At 40.3% G+C, this 18,218-nt stretch overlaps 1 protein-coding gene and 1 pseudogene across 1 annotated transcript in view; one reads left to right on the forward strand and one right to left on the reverse strand.

Moving 5' to 3' along the window:
* The window catches only part of RRAGB (Ras related GTP binding B), a 71,168-nt gene continuing 52,950 nt past the window's right edge, over positions 1-18,218 (reverse strand). The window contains exons 9-10 of the mRNA XM_056130044.1: positions 2,009-2,124; positions 1-138 (exon numbers count right to left, since the gene is read on the reverse strand). Of these exons, the coding sequence (XP_055986019.1) occupies positions 41-138; positions 2,009-2,124 (214 nt within the window). The 3' untranslated portion in view covers positions 1-40. The remainder of the gene's footprint in view (positions 139-2,008; positions 2,125-18,218) is intronic.
* LOC130038266 (uncharacterized) lies at positions 4,657-4,755 on the forward strand (annotated as a pseudogene).

Raw genomic sequence — 18,218 nt, forward strand, 5'->3', positions numbered from 1 at the left:
GAAACAGTATTTCAATTTTTTCAGAAACATTTGACACTGTTTAATGCATAAGAAGACACTGCTTTGGTCCATCCACTTTTTCCAGCTTTTCAAAGTGCTTCCTGGCATTGCGGATATTGATCAGAGTAGCTGCAGAAGCTGAGAGGTAGGGGTGGATAAATTATCAGAAAAATCAAGTGTGGTCAGTCAAAGGTATACCTAATTATTAAAAACAATGAAAAGAACCAAATCCCTTAATGTATAACATAGAGAACGTACATATCCTAGCTTAATTAAGATTTTTTTTCTGAATGAATATATTTTTCTGATTAAGTAGATCTATTAAATTAGAAACATTAAATTCCTATAAAAATTTAGAAAATCTTTTGGCTTAGGACTAATAATATTTTATCATTATTTTAACAATATTTTATTAACAAAAATATCTATTATTTTATTAATAATACAAAATAAATTTATTGATTTTTTCTTTATATTATTATTTGTTATTTATACAGAGTCCACTATTTTGTACTGTATTAGAATGTAAATAGGAAAAGCCAGGATCAAATATAATTTAAACTTCTCGGAATATCTTTGAAATAATGCTAATATCTTTAATTTAATGGCTATGAAATACATGACTATTAGATCCTTGAAGCATCAAATACATCAATTTATGTCCATAAAACAAATGTAGGGATTTTGTACTAAGGAATAGACAATATAGCATGGATCATATAGTTCAGATTTTAGGTGAGTTTTTTAAAAAGTCTATATCATACGAAGCAAAAATCATGTATTTTGCAGCCCCTTTATTTAAGATCCCTATAGTTACTAAACTGTTATTTTGAGGGTGGGTGTTGGAGTCACACCTGGCAGTGCTCATGGGCTACTCCTTGCTTATTGCTCATGGCCGCGCGACCTCTTATTGTCTAGTTCTCACTTTTGGAGAACCTGACAGGCTACCGAGTGTATCCTGCCTGCACGACAGAGTCTGGCAAGCTCCCTGTGGCATATTCGATATGCCAAAACCCAGTAACAATGATGGGTCTCATTCCCCTGACTCAAAGGAGGCTCCAATGTGGCACCTGCTAAAATCTCAGGGCTATGATGAATGGAGCGATAGCACAGCGGTAGGGCGTTTGCCTTGCACGCGGCCAACATGGCCGACCCGAGTTTGATTCCTCCGCCCCTCTCAGAGAGCCCGGCAAGCTACTGAGAGTATCTCGCCCGCATGGCAGAGCCTGGCAAGCTCCCCGTGACGTATTCGATATGCCAAACACAGTAACAACAAAGTCTCCAATGGAGACATTACTGGGCCCGCTAGAGCAAATCGATGATCAACGGGAGGGCCTTTACTTTTTACTTTACTTAGGATGAATGGAGATGTTACTGGTGCCTGCTCGAGGAAATCGATGAACAACAGGATGACAGTGATAGAGTGATTTTGTGCTGAAGATGATTGTATAATAGTATAAATGTACTTGATGCTACTTACTTGTACACTTAAAAATAATTAATATATCAATAGCCAGAGAGGTTATTATAGGAGTTAAGATGCTTGTTTAACTTGTGGCTAACCCTGGTTCAATTTCTGGTTCAATGCCCTGGTTCACTGAGCACAGAGCCAGGAGCAAACTCCTGAGCTCCACCAAATAGTTGTAGCACTGTGGCACTGTCCTCCTGTTGTTCATCGATTCGCTGGAGCGTGCACCAGTAACGTCTCCATTGTGAGACTTGTTCCTGTTTTTGGCATATCGAATACGTCACGGATAGCTTGCCAGGCTTTGCTGTGCGGGCAGGATACTCTTGGTAGCTTGCTGGGCTTTCCAAGAGGGACGATGAATTGAACCCAGGTCGGCCGCATGCAAGGCAAACGCCTTACCCACTGTGCTATTTCTCCAGCCCACCAAATAGTTAGAAGAATAAATTATTACATTTTACCATTATTTTAAAATAATAATGAAGTACATCTGGTTTTAAGAATATATAGTTCTGAACACATGTCAGTTGAGTTAAAACTTACGAATGGATGGATCAGACATCACAACCATCACATAAGTGTTGGATGTAAAGATGTCAATGAAAGCAGCAAAATTAGAGTTCCTGATTTCCATGCTCTGGAAGGAAGCAGCCAATTTGCTATACAAGGAATGAGAAAAATGAGTAAAGAACATGACACTCATGCCTTTTATGTTAAAACATTTTCAGAACATTACATCTCACCTCATAACTCTATTATGGTAATTAATCACTAAACCTACTTGATCTTCATGTTAGAACTAGCTAATAATTGTAAAAGGAAAGCATCCTTATATGTAGATTAATGTTAAAAATCATGTTTAAAATAGTTCCCTAATATTTCAAAAGTTTAAGTTGAAATTCTATCACTGAAATTTAAAAAAAATCTTTTAAATGTTACACTGAAACTCAAGAAATTATCTCATTTAAAAATAATTTTATTTCATTGTATTTAATATTTGCCATTAAAATATATTAACATAAATATGGCAGAAAAAAACAGCACCAATAAAGCACTATAGGAGGTTCCTTATTTTCATTCCAAAAGAAATAATTAACAATCAGTTCCAATACTGAGCAAGTTTCACAATTTGTGATCAAATTAAAGTACCCCTTAAGCTCCCAGAGGAGGTACACAGAGGAGATTCACATTCCATTACTGGTGATAAGCTGTGAGGGAAAAGTCCCTTGTAGACGAGATACAAGGTATAGGGACACAAGATGGCAGATTTATCAACCTGGTCAGGGGTTCTAAAGAGGCAAGAGACAAAACAAGTTAAGAAAAACTCTTCAGCTACCCTCCATACAAAGGAGCTGAAGTACTCTGGAAAGGCTGGGATCTTGATAAGAACAGAGATGACTTCCTAGGCTATAGTATCCTTCCTTCACACCACAAGACTAATACTGAGCTCCAGAAGTGTACCAACAGACTTACTAGGTTTCAGATCTGGAATGCCACGAGAAGAGATATCAATGATGCTCAGTGATATGTAGACCTATGAACTAAATCTACATGCCCAGAATTTTAATGAAAAAGACTCCACACTTAACTCTGCTAACACAGAGTAACTGTAAATGAAGAGTAACTGTAAATGAAGATCCAATTAGCTACAGAAGCTAACACAGATGAAAACCAGATAAACAACAACAAAACAAATCAAATGAAGTCCAAGAGCCATCTTGTGGAAAAATAATAGTCCAAATCTCTAAACTGATGATCCAGAGTTTCAAATGCAGAATTAGGAAAAACTACAAAAAGAAAAAGTATAGTAAATTGGGATCCTTAAGGAAGTATGACATCACAGAGAGAGAACAACTCCAAAATCCAACCGCAAGGACATAGAAGATTTTATTTCTGTATAAAGTTCAAAATTGCTAGTAAAAAAATCAATAGAAAAATACTTGGAAAATAAATCAAAGGGATACAAAGAGGATTCAGAAAAACTAATCAAACAGAGACAACAAAACTCAGAGAAACAATCAGCTCCTAAATAATATGAGAAAACAGTAGTAAAACACAACCTTTGCATAAGAAAAGAAAATTATACAAACATAAATTAATAAAGCCAGAGTGCTAGAGAAAACTATGAAAACAGAATTAACCAAATGGAAGAACAAATCAGGGAGCTTGCAAATAGTAATGTACAAATGATTCAGTTGGAATAAGAGACATAATAAGGTGGTAAAAAAATGAAATAACTATGAGAACTGTCAGATTATATTAGGACAAGCAACATAAAGAGAATGAGTTTCCAGAAGGGAAGAAAAAGAGAAAGAAAGAAAGGAAGGAACCTATCTTTAGCACACAGTAGTGAAATTGTCAAGAGTTGAATAAGGAGTGCTAGCTTTGACAGCATATATATTTAAAGTTACAAGATCCAGAGAGTATAAAACCAAGCTCCCAGAAGAGAACAATGCAGGGTCTCCTGCCCCTATGCCTGGCTGTCCTCACCGGGGCGCCTTGGAGGGGGGCGGGTTGAGTTTCCCTCTCTGTCCAGAGCAGAGTCTCCGAAGCTGAAGACCTCCGGGACCCAGCCATAGTCATGCTAAATCACTCTCCACATGCTAGAACAAGCCTCACGCATGAAGGAACCGGCAGAGAAACCCAGGTGTGTGGGACCCAGAGCTGAGATCTCCACCCCTGCTCGGTTTGGGACTGGGCCTCCTCCACCCAGATCCCCCATCTTCTAGTAGCTAGACAGCTGCACTCACCAACTACCGTGTAACTCCATCAATGGCCAAGATCCAGAGACTATAAAACCAAGCTTCTGGAAGCACGCAGCTGCATTTGCAATCGTGTGACCTCTTATTGTCTAGTTCTCACTCTCAAAGAACCCGGCAGGCTACTGAGAGTATCCTGCCTGCATATATGCCCGACTGGGAACACCTATAAAGGTGATTAGAGGCTGCCCCCAAAGCCTCCATCTCTCTCGGAGAACCCGGCAAGCTACCGAGAGTATCCCGCCCAGAGAGCAGAGCCTGGCAAGCTACCCGTGGCACACTGAATATGCCAAAAACAGTAACAATGATGGTCCTCATTCCCCTGACCCTGAAAGAACTCCCAAATATGCCATCGGGCTACACTAGCACGTGACAGGGACTAATGGAGACGGTACTGGCGTCCACTCAAGCAAATCGATGAACAACAGGATGATAGTGATAGTGATATTAAAGTTGGAACAATACATAGAAGATTAGTATGGCTATTGTACAAGGATGACACAAATCCTGGAAGCAACTCATACATTTTATTTGCTTTTTGGGTCACACCCAGAGATGCACAGGGGTTACTCCTGGCCCATGCAATAAGAAATTACTCCTGGCAGTGCTCGGGGGACTACATGTGATGCTGGGAATCAAACCCGGGTTGGCTGCGTGCAAGGCAAATTGCCCTACCTGCTGTGCTATTGCTCCAGCCCCAACAAGTCATATTTTTAACACTCCCAGTTTCTATGAAGCAAATATTACTCTGATACCAAATGCAGAGAGATACCAAAATAAAAGAGAATTACAGATGAACACAGGTGCAAATATCTTCAACAAAATAAGTGCAGATAGAACTCACCAATTCATCAAAAAAGATAATACACCATGACCAAATAGGATTCATCCCAGGGATGCAAGAGTGGTTTAATCTACACAATCAGTCAACATAATACACCATTTCAATTGAAGAACAAAGAAGCTTTTTTTTTCATTTTTTTAAAATTTATTGAATCCCTGTGAGATAGTTACAAGCTTTCATGTTTAAGTTACAATCACACAATGATCAAATACCCATCCCTCCACCAGTGCACATTCCCCACCACCAATATCCCCGGTATAACCCCCTTTCCCACCCTCCCCCTGTATCCATTGCAGACATAATTCTCCATAATCTCTCTCTACTTTTGGGCATTATGGTTTGCATGCAATACAGACACTAAGACGTTATCCTGTTTGGTCCTTTATCTACTTTCTGCACACATCTCCCATCTTTTTTTTTTCATTTTCTTTTTTTTTTCTTTTTTATTAGTGAAACAACATGAGGTACAGTTGTAGATTTACAAATTTTTGTACTTGGATCTCGGTCATACCCCGATCAAATACCCATCCCTCCACCAGTGCCCATTTTCCACCACCAGGATAATATCCCTCCCCCCCCCATCCTCCCATCTCCCCATCCCCCCCTGCCACTGTGGCAGGGCATTCCCCCCTGTTCTCTCTCTCCTCCTGGGCGCCATGATCAGCCAAAGAGGCATTGAGTGGCGAACATGTTCAGTCCAGTCTACTTTCAACCTGCATCTCCCCTCCTGGGAGGATCCTCCAAACACCCTCCACTTGGTGTTCCCCTTTCTATCTGAATTGTCCTTTCCCCTAGAATACCCAGCTGGCCTCTAAGTTATGGAGTAATTCTCCTGGTGTTGCTCTCAGCTATTCTTGGGTATTAATCTCATATTTTATTATTTTATATCCCCCAGATGAATGCTATCTTTCTATGTCTATCCCTCTCTTTCTGACTCATTTCGCTTAGCATGATACTTTCCATATTGTACCACTTGTATGTAAAGTTCATGACTTCATCTTTTCTAAGAGCCACATAGTACTCCATTGTGTAGATGTACCAAAGTTTCTTTAACCAGTCATCTGTTCTTGGGCACTCAGGTCTCTTCCAGTTTCTGGCTACTGTAAAGAGTGCTGCAATGAACAAACAAGTGCAGATGTCACTTCGGCTACACGTTTTTGCCTCTCTGGGATATATTCCCAGGAGTGGTATCGCTGGGTCAAATGGGAGCTCAATTTCTAATTTTTTGAGGAACGTCCATACTGTTTTCCAGAAGGGCTGAACCAGTGGACATTCCCACCAACAGTGAAGGAGTGTCCCTTTCTCGCCACATCCGTGCCAGCAACGGTTGCTTTTGTTCTTTTGAATGTGGGCCAGTCTCTGAGGTGTGAGATGGTATCTCATTGTGGTTTTGATCTGCATCTCCCTGATGATTAATGATGTAGAGCATTTTCTCATGTGCTTTTTTGCCATTCGGATTTCTTCTTTGAGAAAGTTTCTGTTCATTTCATTGCCCCATTTTTTGATGGGGTTGGATGTTTTCTTCTTGTGGAGTTTAACCAGAATTTTGTATATCCTTGATATCAATCCCTTGTCAGATGTGTATTCGGCGAATATTCTTTCCCATTCTGTAGGCTGTCTTTTTATTTTGGTCACTGTTTCTTTGGAGGTACAGAAGCTTCTTAGTTTAAGATAGTCCCATTTATCTATCTCTGTTTTCACTTGTTCAGCCAGTGGCGTGTCATCTTTGAACATATCATTAGCCTCAATGTCATGGAGGGTTTTGCCAACTTTGTCTTCAATGTATCTTATGGTTTCTGGTCTGATGTTGAGGTCTTTAATCCATTTTGATCTTACCTTTGTACATGGTGTTAGGCAGAGTTCTGAGCCCATTTTTTTGCATGTAGCCGTCCAGTGATGCCAGCACAATTTGTTAAAGAGGCTTTCCTTACTCCACTTCACATTTCTTGCACCTTTATCAAAGATTAGATGATCATATGATAGGGGGGTGATGTCAGTGTATTCAACTCTGTTCCATTGATCTGCAGTTCTGCCTTTGTTCCAGTACCATGCTGTTTTGATTATTACTGCTTTGTAGTAAAGTTTGAAGTTCGGGAGGTTGATTCCTCCCATTTTCTTTTTCCCCAGAATTGCTTTAGCTATTCGTGGGGGTTTATTGTTCCATATAAATTTCAGGAGTGTTTTCTCCATTTCTTTGAAGAACGTCATGGGTATCCTTATAGGGATTGCATTGAATTTGTACAGTGCTTTCGGTAGTATTGCCATTTTGACAATGTTCAGTCTTCCGACCCATGAGCAGGGGATGTCTTTCCATTTCCTCATGTCCTCTTTTATTTCCTGAAGTAGCGTTTTGTAGTTTTCTTTGTACAGGTCCTTTACTTCCTTAGTTAGGCTGATTCCTAGGTACTTGATTTTCTGGGGCACAATTGTGAACGGGATTGATTTTTTCATGTAGCTTTCCTCTCTCTCACTGTTTGCATATAGGAAAGCCATGGACTTTTGGGTATTGATTTTATAACCTGCAACTTTACTATACAAGTCTATTGTTTCTAGGAGTTTTTTGGTGGAGGTTATTGGGTTTTCTAAGTATAGTATCATATCATCTGCGAATAGTGAGAGCTTTATTTCTTCCTTTCCTACCTGAATGCCCTTAATGTCTTTTTCTTGCCTAATTGCTATTGCAAGTACTTCCAGTACTATATTGAACAGCAGTGGAGAGAGTGGGCATCCTTGTCTCGTCCCTGATCTTAGAGGGAGGGCTCTCAGTTTTTCCCCATTGAGGATGATGCTTGCTGTAGGCTTGTGGTAGATGGCTTTAACTATGTTGAGGAAAGTCCCCTCTATGCCCATTTTGGCGAGGGTTTTCATCATAAACGGGTGCTGGATCTTGTCAAATGCTTTCTCTGCATCTCTAATACGATCTTATGGTTTTTATCTTTTCTTTTGTTGATATGATGGATTATGTTGATTGATTTCCGAATGTTGAACCATCCTTGCATCCCTGGGATGAATCCTACTTGGTCATGGTGTATGATCTTTTTGATGAGTAGTTGGATTCTATTTGCTAGTAGTTTGTTGAGGATCTTTGCATCTGTGTTCATCAGGGATATCGGCCTGTAGTTCTCTTTCTTTGTGTTATCTCTGTCTGCTTTTGGTATCAGTGTGATATTTGCTTCATAGAAACTGTTCGGAAGTGTGTTTGATATTTCAATTTCATGGAAAAGCTTAAAGAGGATTGGGAGTAAGTCTTCTTTAAGGATTTGGAAGAATTCATTGGTGAATCCATCCGGGCCAGGGCTTTTGTGCTTGGGGAGACTTTTTATTACCATTTCAATTTCCTTGATGGTGATAGGTCTGTTCAGGTATTCCAGGTCTTCTTGGTTCAGCCTTGGGAGTCTGTAGGAGTCTAGGAATTTATCCATTTCCTCGAGGTTTTGATGTTCTGTGGCATAAAGCTTTTCAAAGTACTCCCTGAGGATCCTTTGAATTTCTGTAGTTTCTGTTGTAATGACCCCCTTTTCATTTCTGATTCGGTTTATTAGGGTTTTCTCTCTCCCTTTCTTTGTGAGTTTTGCTAGGGGCTTATCGATTTTGTTAATTTTCTCAAAGAACCAGCTCTTGGTTTCATTGATCTTTCGGATTGTTTTCTGGGTTTCCATCTCGTTAATCTCTGCTCTGAGTTTTATTATTTCCTTCCTCCTGTTAGGGTTGTGCTCCTTTTGTTGGTCCTTCTCCAAGTTCTTAAGCTGTGAGGTTAGTTTATTTATGTGGGCTCGCTCCTCCTTCCTGAGGAATGCTTGTAGAGCTATAAACTTTCCTCTTAAGACTGCTTTTGCTGTGTCCCATAGGTTTTGGTAACTCGTGTCCTCATTTTCATTCGTTTCTAGGAATCTTTTGATTTCCTCTTTAATTTCCTGTCTAAGCCACTCGTTGTTTAATAGCGCACTGTTTAATTTCCATGTGTTTAATTTAGTTTTCTGTTTTTGTGTGTGATTTACTTCTAATTTCAGCGCATTATGGTCTGAGAAGATTGTTGATATAATCTCTATCTTCTTAATTTTATGGAGGCATGTTTTGTGGCTCAGCATGTGGTCTATCTTGGAGAACGTTCCATGTACGCTTGAGAAGAATGTGTATTGAGCTTTTTGTGGATGAAGTGTCCTGTATATATCTACTAAGCCCCTTTCTTCCATTGTTTCCCTCAGATGAAGTATGTCCTTGCTAAGCTTGAGTCTGGTTGATCTATCAAGAGGTGACAAAGCGGTGTTGAGGTCTCCCACTAGTATTGTGTTGCTATCGATGTCTTTTTCCAAATCTATGAGTAATTGTTTTAAGTACTTTGCTGGTCTCTCATTAGGTGCATATACATTTATTATTGTAAGTTCTTCCTGTTGTACAGATCCTTTGATCAATAGGAAATGGCCTTCACTGTCTCTTATGACCTTCTTCACTCTGAAATCGATGTGGTCTGATATTAGGATAGCTACCCCAGCTTTTTTCTGGGAGCTGTTTGCCTGTAGGATTGTTTTCCAGCCTTTGACTCTGAGTCTGTGTTTGCTTTGACTATTGAGATGTGTTTCTTGCAGGCAGCAGAATGTTGGGTTCAATTTTCTAATCCATCCTGCCACTCTATGTCTTTTAATTGGTGCGTTTAGCCCATTGACATTGAGAGAGATTATTGTTATGGGATTTTGTCCCATTGTTCTGTTGAAATTTGATGTATTTGAGAGGTCTGTCTTGCCTTAAAGTAGCCCATTTAGTTGTACTTGTAACCATGGTTTTGAGTCTATGAAGTTCCTGAGCTGTTGTTTGTCCGTGAAACTGTGTGTTGTTCCTTCTATTATGAATGAGAGTCTCGCTGGGTAAAGTATTTTTGGAGAAGCATTTATTTCATTGAGTTTTTTCACTATGTCCCACCACTGTTTTCGGGCCCTGAGGGTTTCATCAGAAAAATCAGCAGTGAATTTTAAGGATGCTCCTTTGTAAGAGATTTCTTTCTTCGATCTTGCTGCTTTCAGAATTTTGTCTCTGTCTAAAGTTTTGGTCATTTTGATCAGGATGTGTCTTGGGGTATTTTTGTTCGGATTTCTTCTAGCCGGTACCCTTCAGGCCTCCTGGATGTGGTCACAAGTTTTCTTCAGCTCTGGAAACGCTGTAGCAATGATTTCTTTGACAGTTTCTTCTTCGTCAAGGTTTTCTTCCCGTCCCTCTGGGACTCCAATAATTCTTATGTTACCCCTCTTGGCTTCATCACGATCTTCTCTTGCCATCTGTTCTCGAACTGTGAGTCTCTTTTCCATTTTCTGCTCTTTTCTGACAAGACTCTGAACTTGATCTTCGAGCTCACTGATTCTGTTCTCAGCCGCTGTTACTCTGCTGCTGAGGCCTTCCACTGAGGTTTTCAATTCGGCTACCAGGTTTTTCAGGTCCGACATTTCCGATTGCATTTTCCTCATTTCTGCCTTCAAATCCTCTTGTCTTTTATTGGCATTGGTTTCCATTGTTTCTTTTAGTTCCCTAAGCATCCTGAGTAGCTCCATTCTGAATTCCTTGTCAGAGAGGTTGTCTATCGCTATAGTACTGTTGGTGTCGTCTGGGCTAGCCTCGTGAATAAGAAAGTTTGGTGGGCTTTTGCATTGCTTTACCATTGTGACCAGTGTGGTTTGGTCCGTCACACTCGCTGCTACTGTTCTAGTTGAGTGAGGAGAGGCTGCCAGGAGCCGTCCAGCTTTGTTGCTGCTAGATGCGCCTCTTTACCTTTCTGAGTCTGACCTTCTTCTCAATCAGGCGTTATTCTTTGTTTTATAACTGACATTGAGTGAAACTTTTGGAGGCGTTACTATTTACTACTGAACTTGTATAGCTGTTTTCGAACTGAACTTTTGTTGGAAATGGAGTAGGCGAGTGGGATTTTGTTGAATTGTAGTAGAAGAGGTGAGAAATTTTGTTTGGTATTAGGTAACAAGTTGATGTAAAGGATGAAAGGATGCAGGTCCAAGTTGATTGAAGTGAGTGATATACCTGTGGCCGCGTAAGCGCCCGCCCGCCCGGAAGTAGGCCACACCCACTTTTAGGCCACGCCCCCTTCTTAGAGGCCACGCCCCTAGACAATCCCAGGCCACTCCCTCCCAGGATCCTGGGATCCGCGCTGTTCTCCGGCTGGGCTCGCTCCACGGGCCAAGCGTCCGGGTTCAGGGGCGGGGCTCCGCTCGGGTCCTCCAACCCACCTGGATGGGAGGGGCCGGTGTGCTGCCGCGCGCTGCTCCGGATCTGGACGCGCGTTGGGGCTTGGGCTCGCTGGGGGTCCTCGCTCTCCTCCCTCCCTTCACAAAGAAGCTTTTAACTCAAGATTGCCATTCACTCCCCAGGTCAGGATCCCCATCCCCACCAACAAGCTTGAAGTGGAAAAGGAGAGGAATGGTTGCTTAGCCCCTGCTGCTTGGCTTTGTCTTGCAGTGGTATGAGGTATCTGATGAAGCTCAACGATGGGTCAAAGGGGGGCCCTGGTTTTTACTTAGGTTCACGATTTAGCCTCTCAGGTAAGAACCATAGTCCCCAGACCCCACCCCCACCCTGAAAATAGTCCAAAGCCACAAATGAACATTTCTTCACCTCTCCATAACTAACCGTAAGCATACAAAGACATCCTAACTGTAGGCAACAAACCACAGAACAATGCACAAAAACAACTCCAGATGGCAAAAGTCACAATGGGAAAGCAGCACAAAACCCTGACAGGCTTAATTATGAGAAGACTAGCCTGGAAGACTCAACCAATAATAACAAGCTAAATAACCTCTCTGATAAGGAATTTATAGAGAAATTGTTAAGAATGTATAAGGAGCTCAAAGAAGCAATGGAATGGACCCCCAATAAAACACAAGAGGTATGAGAGCAGAAATGAGGAAATGATTAACAGGGGGGTGGGAGGCATACTGGGATCAGTGGTGGTGGAAAATGGGCACTGGTGGAGGGATGGGTATTTGATCATTGTATAACAAACCCAAGCACAAAAATTTGTAAATCTACAACTGTACCTCATGGTGTTTCACTAATAAAAATTTAAAAAAAAGAAATGACAGATGTAAAAAACTTGGTAGGTGAAATAAAAAACATACTGGAAGGCTTCAGCATCAGAGGAACAGCTGCTGAGAACAGAGTCAATGAGTGCAAGATCAGGTGCAGAAAACTAGACAACAGCAGAAGATGGAAAAAACTCAAAATAAACCAACAGACGACAAGATAACTTTGGGAAGAATTGAAGAGGAACAACATAAGAATAATTGGGGTCCCAGAGGGGCAGGAAGACAACCCTGATGAAGAAGCAACAGTCAAAGACATCATTGTTGAGAGGTTCCCAGAACTGAAGAGTGCATGCACCCAGATCCAGGAGACCTGAAGGGTACCAGGGAAAAGAAATGCAAATAAAAATAATCCAAGACACATCCTAATCATAATGATTAAAACCATATATAGAAATAGCATACTGAAAGCAGTAACAGCAAAGAAGGATACAGATCAAATGAAGGCACAAGATCAAACAAAGCTGCATCCTTAAGATTTACATCAGACTTATCAGTTGAAATCCTCAGGCCCAAAGACAGTGAAGGGAAACAGTGAAAAAACTCAATGAAATGAATGCCTCCCAAAGAATACTTAACCCACAGAATCTCATACACATTTAAAGAAATGGTACACAACCTTACAGATAAACAACTCAGGCACTTCATAGTCTCAAAATTATCATTACAAGAACTAAATAGGTTAATTTACAGGAAGACAAGTCCCACAAACATGTCAAATTCTTGCAGAAAGATGGCAAAAAAACCCTCCAGAACATAGTTTTTCTTAATGTTAGTGGGCTATATGCACCATTTAAAAGACACAGAGTGATAGTGGGGATTAGATAATTGAACCTTGGAGGAAACACACGAAATCAATCAGAGCAGACAGACTAAAAGTCAAAGGTTTAAAGACAATTCTTCAAGCAAATAACTCCCTCAAAAAGTCCAGACTGGACATACTACTATCAGATGACATAGATTTTAGGCTGAAAAAGGTTATAGAAACAGTGAAATTAATTTCTTAATGATCAAAGGAAGAGGATCATGAGGAAGAAGTCACACTCCTAAGTCTATGAATTTAATGAGGGACCAGCAAAAATTTTGATTAAATTAAAAAAGGTTTTTAATTGAATCACCATGAGGAACATAGTTACAAAGTTGTTCATGATTAGATTTCAGTCATACAATGTTCCAAAAACCATCCCTTCACCAATGTACCCACCACCAATGTCCTCTATAGCTGGCACTTTTCGTCTCTCTCTCTCTCTCTCTCTCTCTCTCTCTCTCTCTCTCTCTCTTCATCTAGTTTTCTCCTTTTTGGCATTATTGTTCAGCAATTTTTAAATTGAATCACTGTTACAAAGCTTTCGTAGTTAAGTTTCAGTCATACAATGACGAAACACTCACTCATCCTTCCAGTGTGCATTTTCCACCACCAATGTCACCTTTATCCCTTCCTGCCACTCCCACCCAACCCCACCCCACACCCTGCCTCTGTGTCAGGTACCTTCCTTCTTACTCTCTCTACTTTGGGGCATCATGCTTTGCAATACAGATACTGAGAGCCCATCATGTTTGGTCCTGTCTACTTTCAGCGCACATCTCCCATACCAAGTGATCCCTCCAGTCATCATTGACTTAGTGGTCCCTTCTCTATCCCAAATGCCTTCTCTCCCAGCACATGAGGCAGACTTCCAAACATGAAGCAATCATCCTGGCCTTTGTCTCCATTGTCCGCAGGTGTTAGTCTGATATTATGTTATCTTATATTCCACAAATGAGTTCAGTCATTCTATGTCTATCCCTCTCTTTCTGACTCATTTTACTTAGCATGATACTCTCCGTGTGAATTCACTTATAAGCAAATTTCATTACTTCATCTTTTCTAACAACTGCATAGTATTCCATTGTGTAGATGTACCAGGGATTCTTTTTATTTATTTATTTATTTTTTAATTTTTATTAGTGAAACACCATGAGGTAAAGTTGTAGATTTACAATTTTTTGTGATTGGGTTTCGATTATACAATGATCAAGTACCCATCCCTCCACCAGTGCCCATTTTACCAGGGATTCTTTTATCAGTCATCTGTTCTTGGGCACAACAAACAACACAGTAATTCAAAGGATCATCAGAGATTACTTTGTGAATCTTTATGCCATGAAATGAGAGAACCTAGAAGAAATGTATAAATTCCTGACTTTTTATAAGCTCCTCAGTCTGAACTAGAATGATTTTTATTTTTTATTGTATTTTTTTAATGTAGGAGTACTATTTATTTGGCTATTGATTCAGCTAACTGAATCGGGCATGAACTCCACTAGGATGATTTTTAAAATCTGAACAAACCCATCACGGAAAGGAAATAGAAATGATAATCAAAACTCTTCTCCCAAACAAACCTTAGGCCCAGATGGACTTACTAATGAATTCTTTCAAACCTTTAAAGAGGAACTACAGGCAATCCTTTTCAGGTTCTTCCAGTAATTTGAAGAAATAGAAACACACCCAAAGTGTTTCTAGAAGCAAATATAACCTTGTTCCTCAAAGCAGATAGAGACATCATAAATAAGATAATTACAGACCAATATACTTGATAAACACAGATGCAAAGACCCTCAACAAAATATGAGCAAATAGAATTCAACAACTCATCAAAAATATCATATACCACAACCAAATGGGACTTATTCTGGGATTGTTATGATGGTTTAACATATTTAAGTAAATCAAAATAATTCACCTATCAATAAAAGAAAAATTAAAACCCTTATGATAATATCAATAGATGCAAAAAAGCATTTGACAAGATCTAACACCCATTCATGAAAAAAAACTCTCAACAAAATGGGAGTTGTAGAAACTTTTCACAGTGAAGTCAAAGCCATTTACCATAAACACTCAGCAAGCATTATTCCCAATGGGGAAAAATTAAAAGCCTTACCCCTAAGACTAGGCACAACCCAAGATTGCTCACTCTTGACATTTCTATTCAATATGTTACTGAATGTACTTGCCATAACAACTAGATAAAAAAAGGAAGAGGGTAAGCTCTCACTGTTTGCAGATGACATGATACTATATTTAGAAAATCCTAAAGACTCTACAAGAAAGCTCCTAGAAACAATAGACTTATAGTAAAGTGGCAGCATACAAAATTAACATGCAAAAGTACATGTCTATACTATATATACAAATAATGAAATAGAAGAAAGTACATTAAAAAACAATCTTGTTCACAAATGTGGCTCAGAAAATCAAGTACTTCAGAATCACCTTAACTAAAGAGGTGAAGGAACTATAAAAAATTACAAAACACTTCAAGAAGTAAAAGAAGATATGAAAAATAGGAAACAGATCTCCTGTTCATGATTTGGGAGGATTAATATCATTGATATACCAATACTACACCCAAACATTGTACAAATTCATTGCAGTCCCTATAAGGAAACCCATGCCATTATAAAAATTTAGAAATAAATCACTCCTGAAATTTGTATGGAATAACAACACCCCCTCACTCTGAATAGTTAGGTAGTCCTTGGGACAACACTCCCTCACTCTGAGTAGTTAGGTAGTCCTTGGGAAAAAGAAGATGGGTGGCATGTCTTTACACAACTTCAAACTGTACAAAGCGACAGTAATTAAAACTGCATAGTATTGAAAAAAATGACAGACCCTAAATTCAATGGAAGAGACTTGAAAGAAAGAACTTCCATTACTTTTCAATAAAGATCAGTTAATTTTCAGTAAAGAAGCAAAAAAAAAAGAAGTTGAGCAAGGAAAACCTCATCAACAAGAGGTGCTGGGAAAACTGGTCAGCTACATGCAAAAGTGCAAAAAATGAACTAGACCTCTTTCTAAAGCCATGCACAAAATTTAAATCAAAATGGAATGAAGTTCTTTTTTAATTTTTTTATAATTTTATTCAATATTTTGACACCAGACCCACCATTATTATTTGAGATTTTACCCCAACACTCAGATCTGCTGGAAAGGCAACAATAGACAATTTGTTTTCTATTGCTGGCTATGAATAACATATAATGTCATGTGGCTGTAGTAGTGGCCACGCAATTTTGAAATTCCGAAATTTTAACACTTAAATCTGCAGGGATTTCTGCCAAAGCCTGCTAGGTTCCGAGATTTGCTCCTGAGTCTCTGCGATCATGGCCGTTAAGCAGAGAAGAGGGCACCAAATGAAGGGTGTTGTGAGGACCCTCACAGGGTGGGAGAAGCATGCTAAAAGTAGTCTATAGACCAAACATGATTGTCACTCAATGCCTCTCTTGCAAAACACAGTACCCAAAAGAAGAGAGAGAGAACAAGGGGGAATACCCTGCCACAGAGGCAGGATGGGACGGGGGGTATGGGGGGGAAGCAGCTTGATCAGGAGTCAGAATGGCCGTTCGTGGGCGATGACTTGGGATTTCGTTGGGGTGGGTGGGGAGGACAGGACCGGCTCCATCCCCATCCCGTGAGGCCCAAAATGTCTCATCACTGCGGGCCCAAACCTGACTGTCCAATGGCCTCTGGAGGATGATGGCCACCGAGCCGCCAGGGGGAAGCGGGCAGAGGGACAACACCCTTTCCCCCGTGGGGTGGCCTGGCGACAGTAACCTACTGTGTGGTCGGGACACATTTCTGCCAAAAGCCGCTGGGTTTTGAGATTTGTTTCTGAGTCTCTGGGGGCATGGCTGTTAAGCAGCTTGATCAGGAGCCAGAGAGGCCATTCATGGGTGATAACTTGGGGTCTCGTTGGGGTGGGGAGGACAGGACTGGCTCCACCCCCATCCCCTGAGGCCCAAAATATCTCATCACTGCGGGCCCAAACCTGACTGTCCAGTGACCTCTGGAGGATGGCAGCCACCGGACCGCTAGGGGGAACAGACCAAGGCATGAAACCTATTCCCACCTGAGTTGGCCCAGCACCGGTAACCTACTGCAGGGACTGGATACATTTCTGCCAAAAGCCACTGGGTTTCGAGATTTTTTTCTGAGTCTCTGGGATCCATGGCCGTTAAGCTGTTCGATCTGGAACCAGAGAGGTCATGCATCCAATTATATAGCTGAGCCGGAGGTGGTTTGTGGGTGTGTTTCCCACATACCTAACTTTTGGCCGTTTACTTTCTTGGTAAACTTTGCCCCAAGTTTTTGGCGTCTCGCCAAAGGCACAGCAGCAATTTTGGGGTATCTCGAAGTATGAAGGCGCCATAAGGCTGATGATGCACTTGCCTCACAGGTACAGATTGACTTGCTGGCGGCACCATACCCCTGGAATGAAGTTCTTGATATCAGACGTGAATCCATAAAGTACAAGAGTTAAATGTAGGCATAACCCTCCATGATATTTAAGCTAAAGGCGTCTTAAAATATGGGTATTCGGTCATTGTATAACTGACACCCAAGCACAAAAATTTGTAAGTCTACAACTGTAGCTCATGGTGTGTCACTAATAAAAATTTAAAAAATTAAATTAAATTAAAATAATAATAAATAAATAAAGGCTCCCTGAAACGAATGCAAAAAAAAAAAATGAAACACCACTGGCCAAGCAAGTGGAAGCAAAGTAAAGAAAGATGAAACTAAGAAACTTTTACCTTCAAAGGAATAACAAGAATACCAGGACAACCACGGAATGGGAAAATTTTTTTTATCCAACACTCTTCCGATAAGGGGTTAATATCCAAATTATTAAAAATTCACCCGTAGAACATTAAAAGAAAAACAACTAACTCCATCAAAATATGGGGAGAACAAATGAGCAGAAATTTCCTCAAAAAATAAATACAAATGGCCAAAAGTACATGAAAACGTGCTCTATATCACAAATTATCGAAGATCTATAAATGAAAACAACAATAAGACATGATCTGAAGCCACAGAGACTGGCACACATCCAAAAGAACAACCAGTGATGGCATGGATGCAGAGAGAAAGTGATTCTCATTCACTGCTGGTGGAAATATCAATTGGTCCAGCCTTTCTGGAATATATTATGAACATTCCTCAAAAAACTTAAAATTGAGCTTCCATATACCCAGTAATACCACTCCTGAGAATATACCCTAGTGGCACAAAAAGA

The sequence above is a fragment of the Sorex fumeus genome, unplaced genomic scaffold (assembly GCF_029834395.1).
Source record: "Sorex fumeus unplaced genomic scaffold, SorFum_2.1 ptg000073l, whole genome shotgun sequence".
NCBI lineage: Eukaryota > Metazoa > Chordata > Mammalia > Eulipotyphla > Soricidae > Sorex > Sorex fumeus.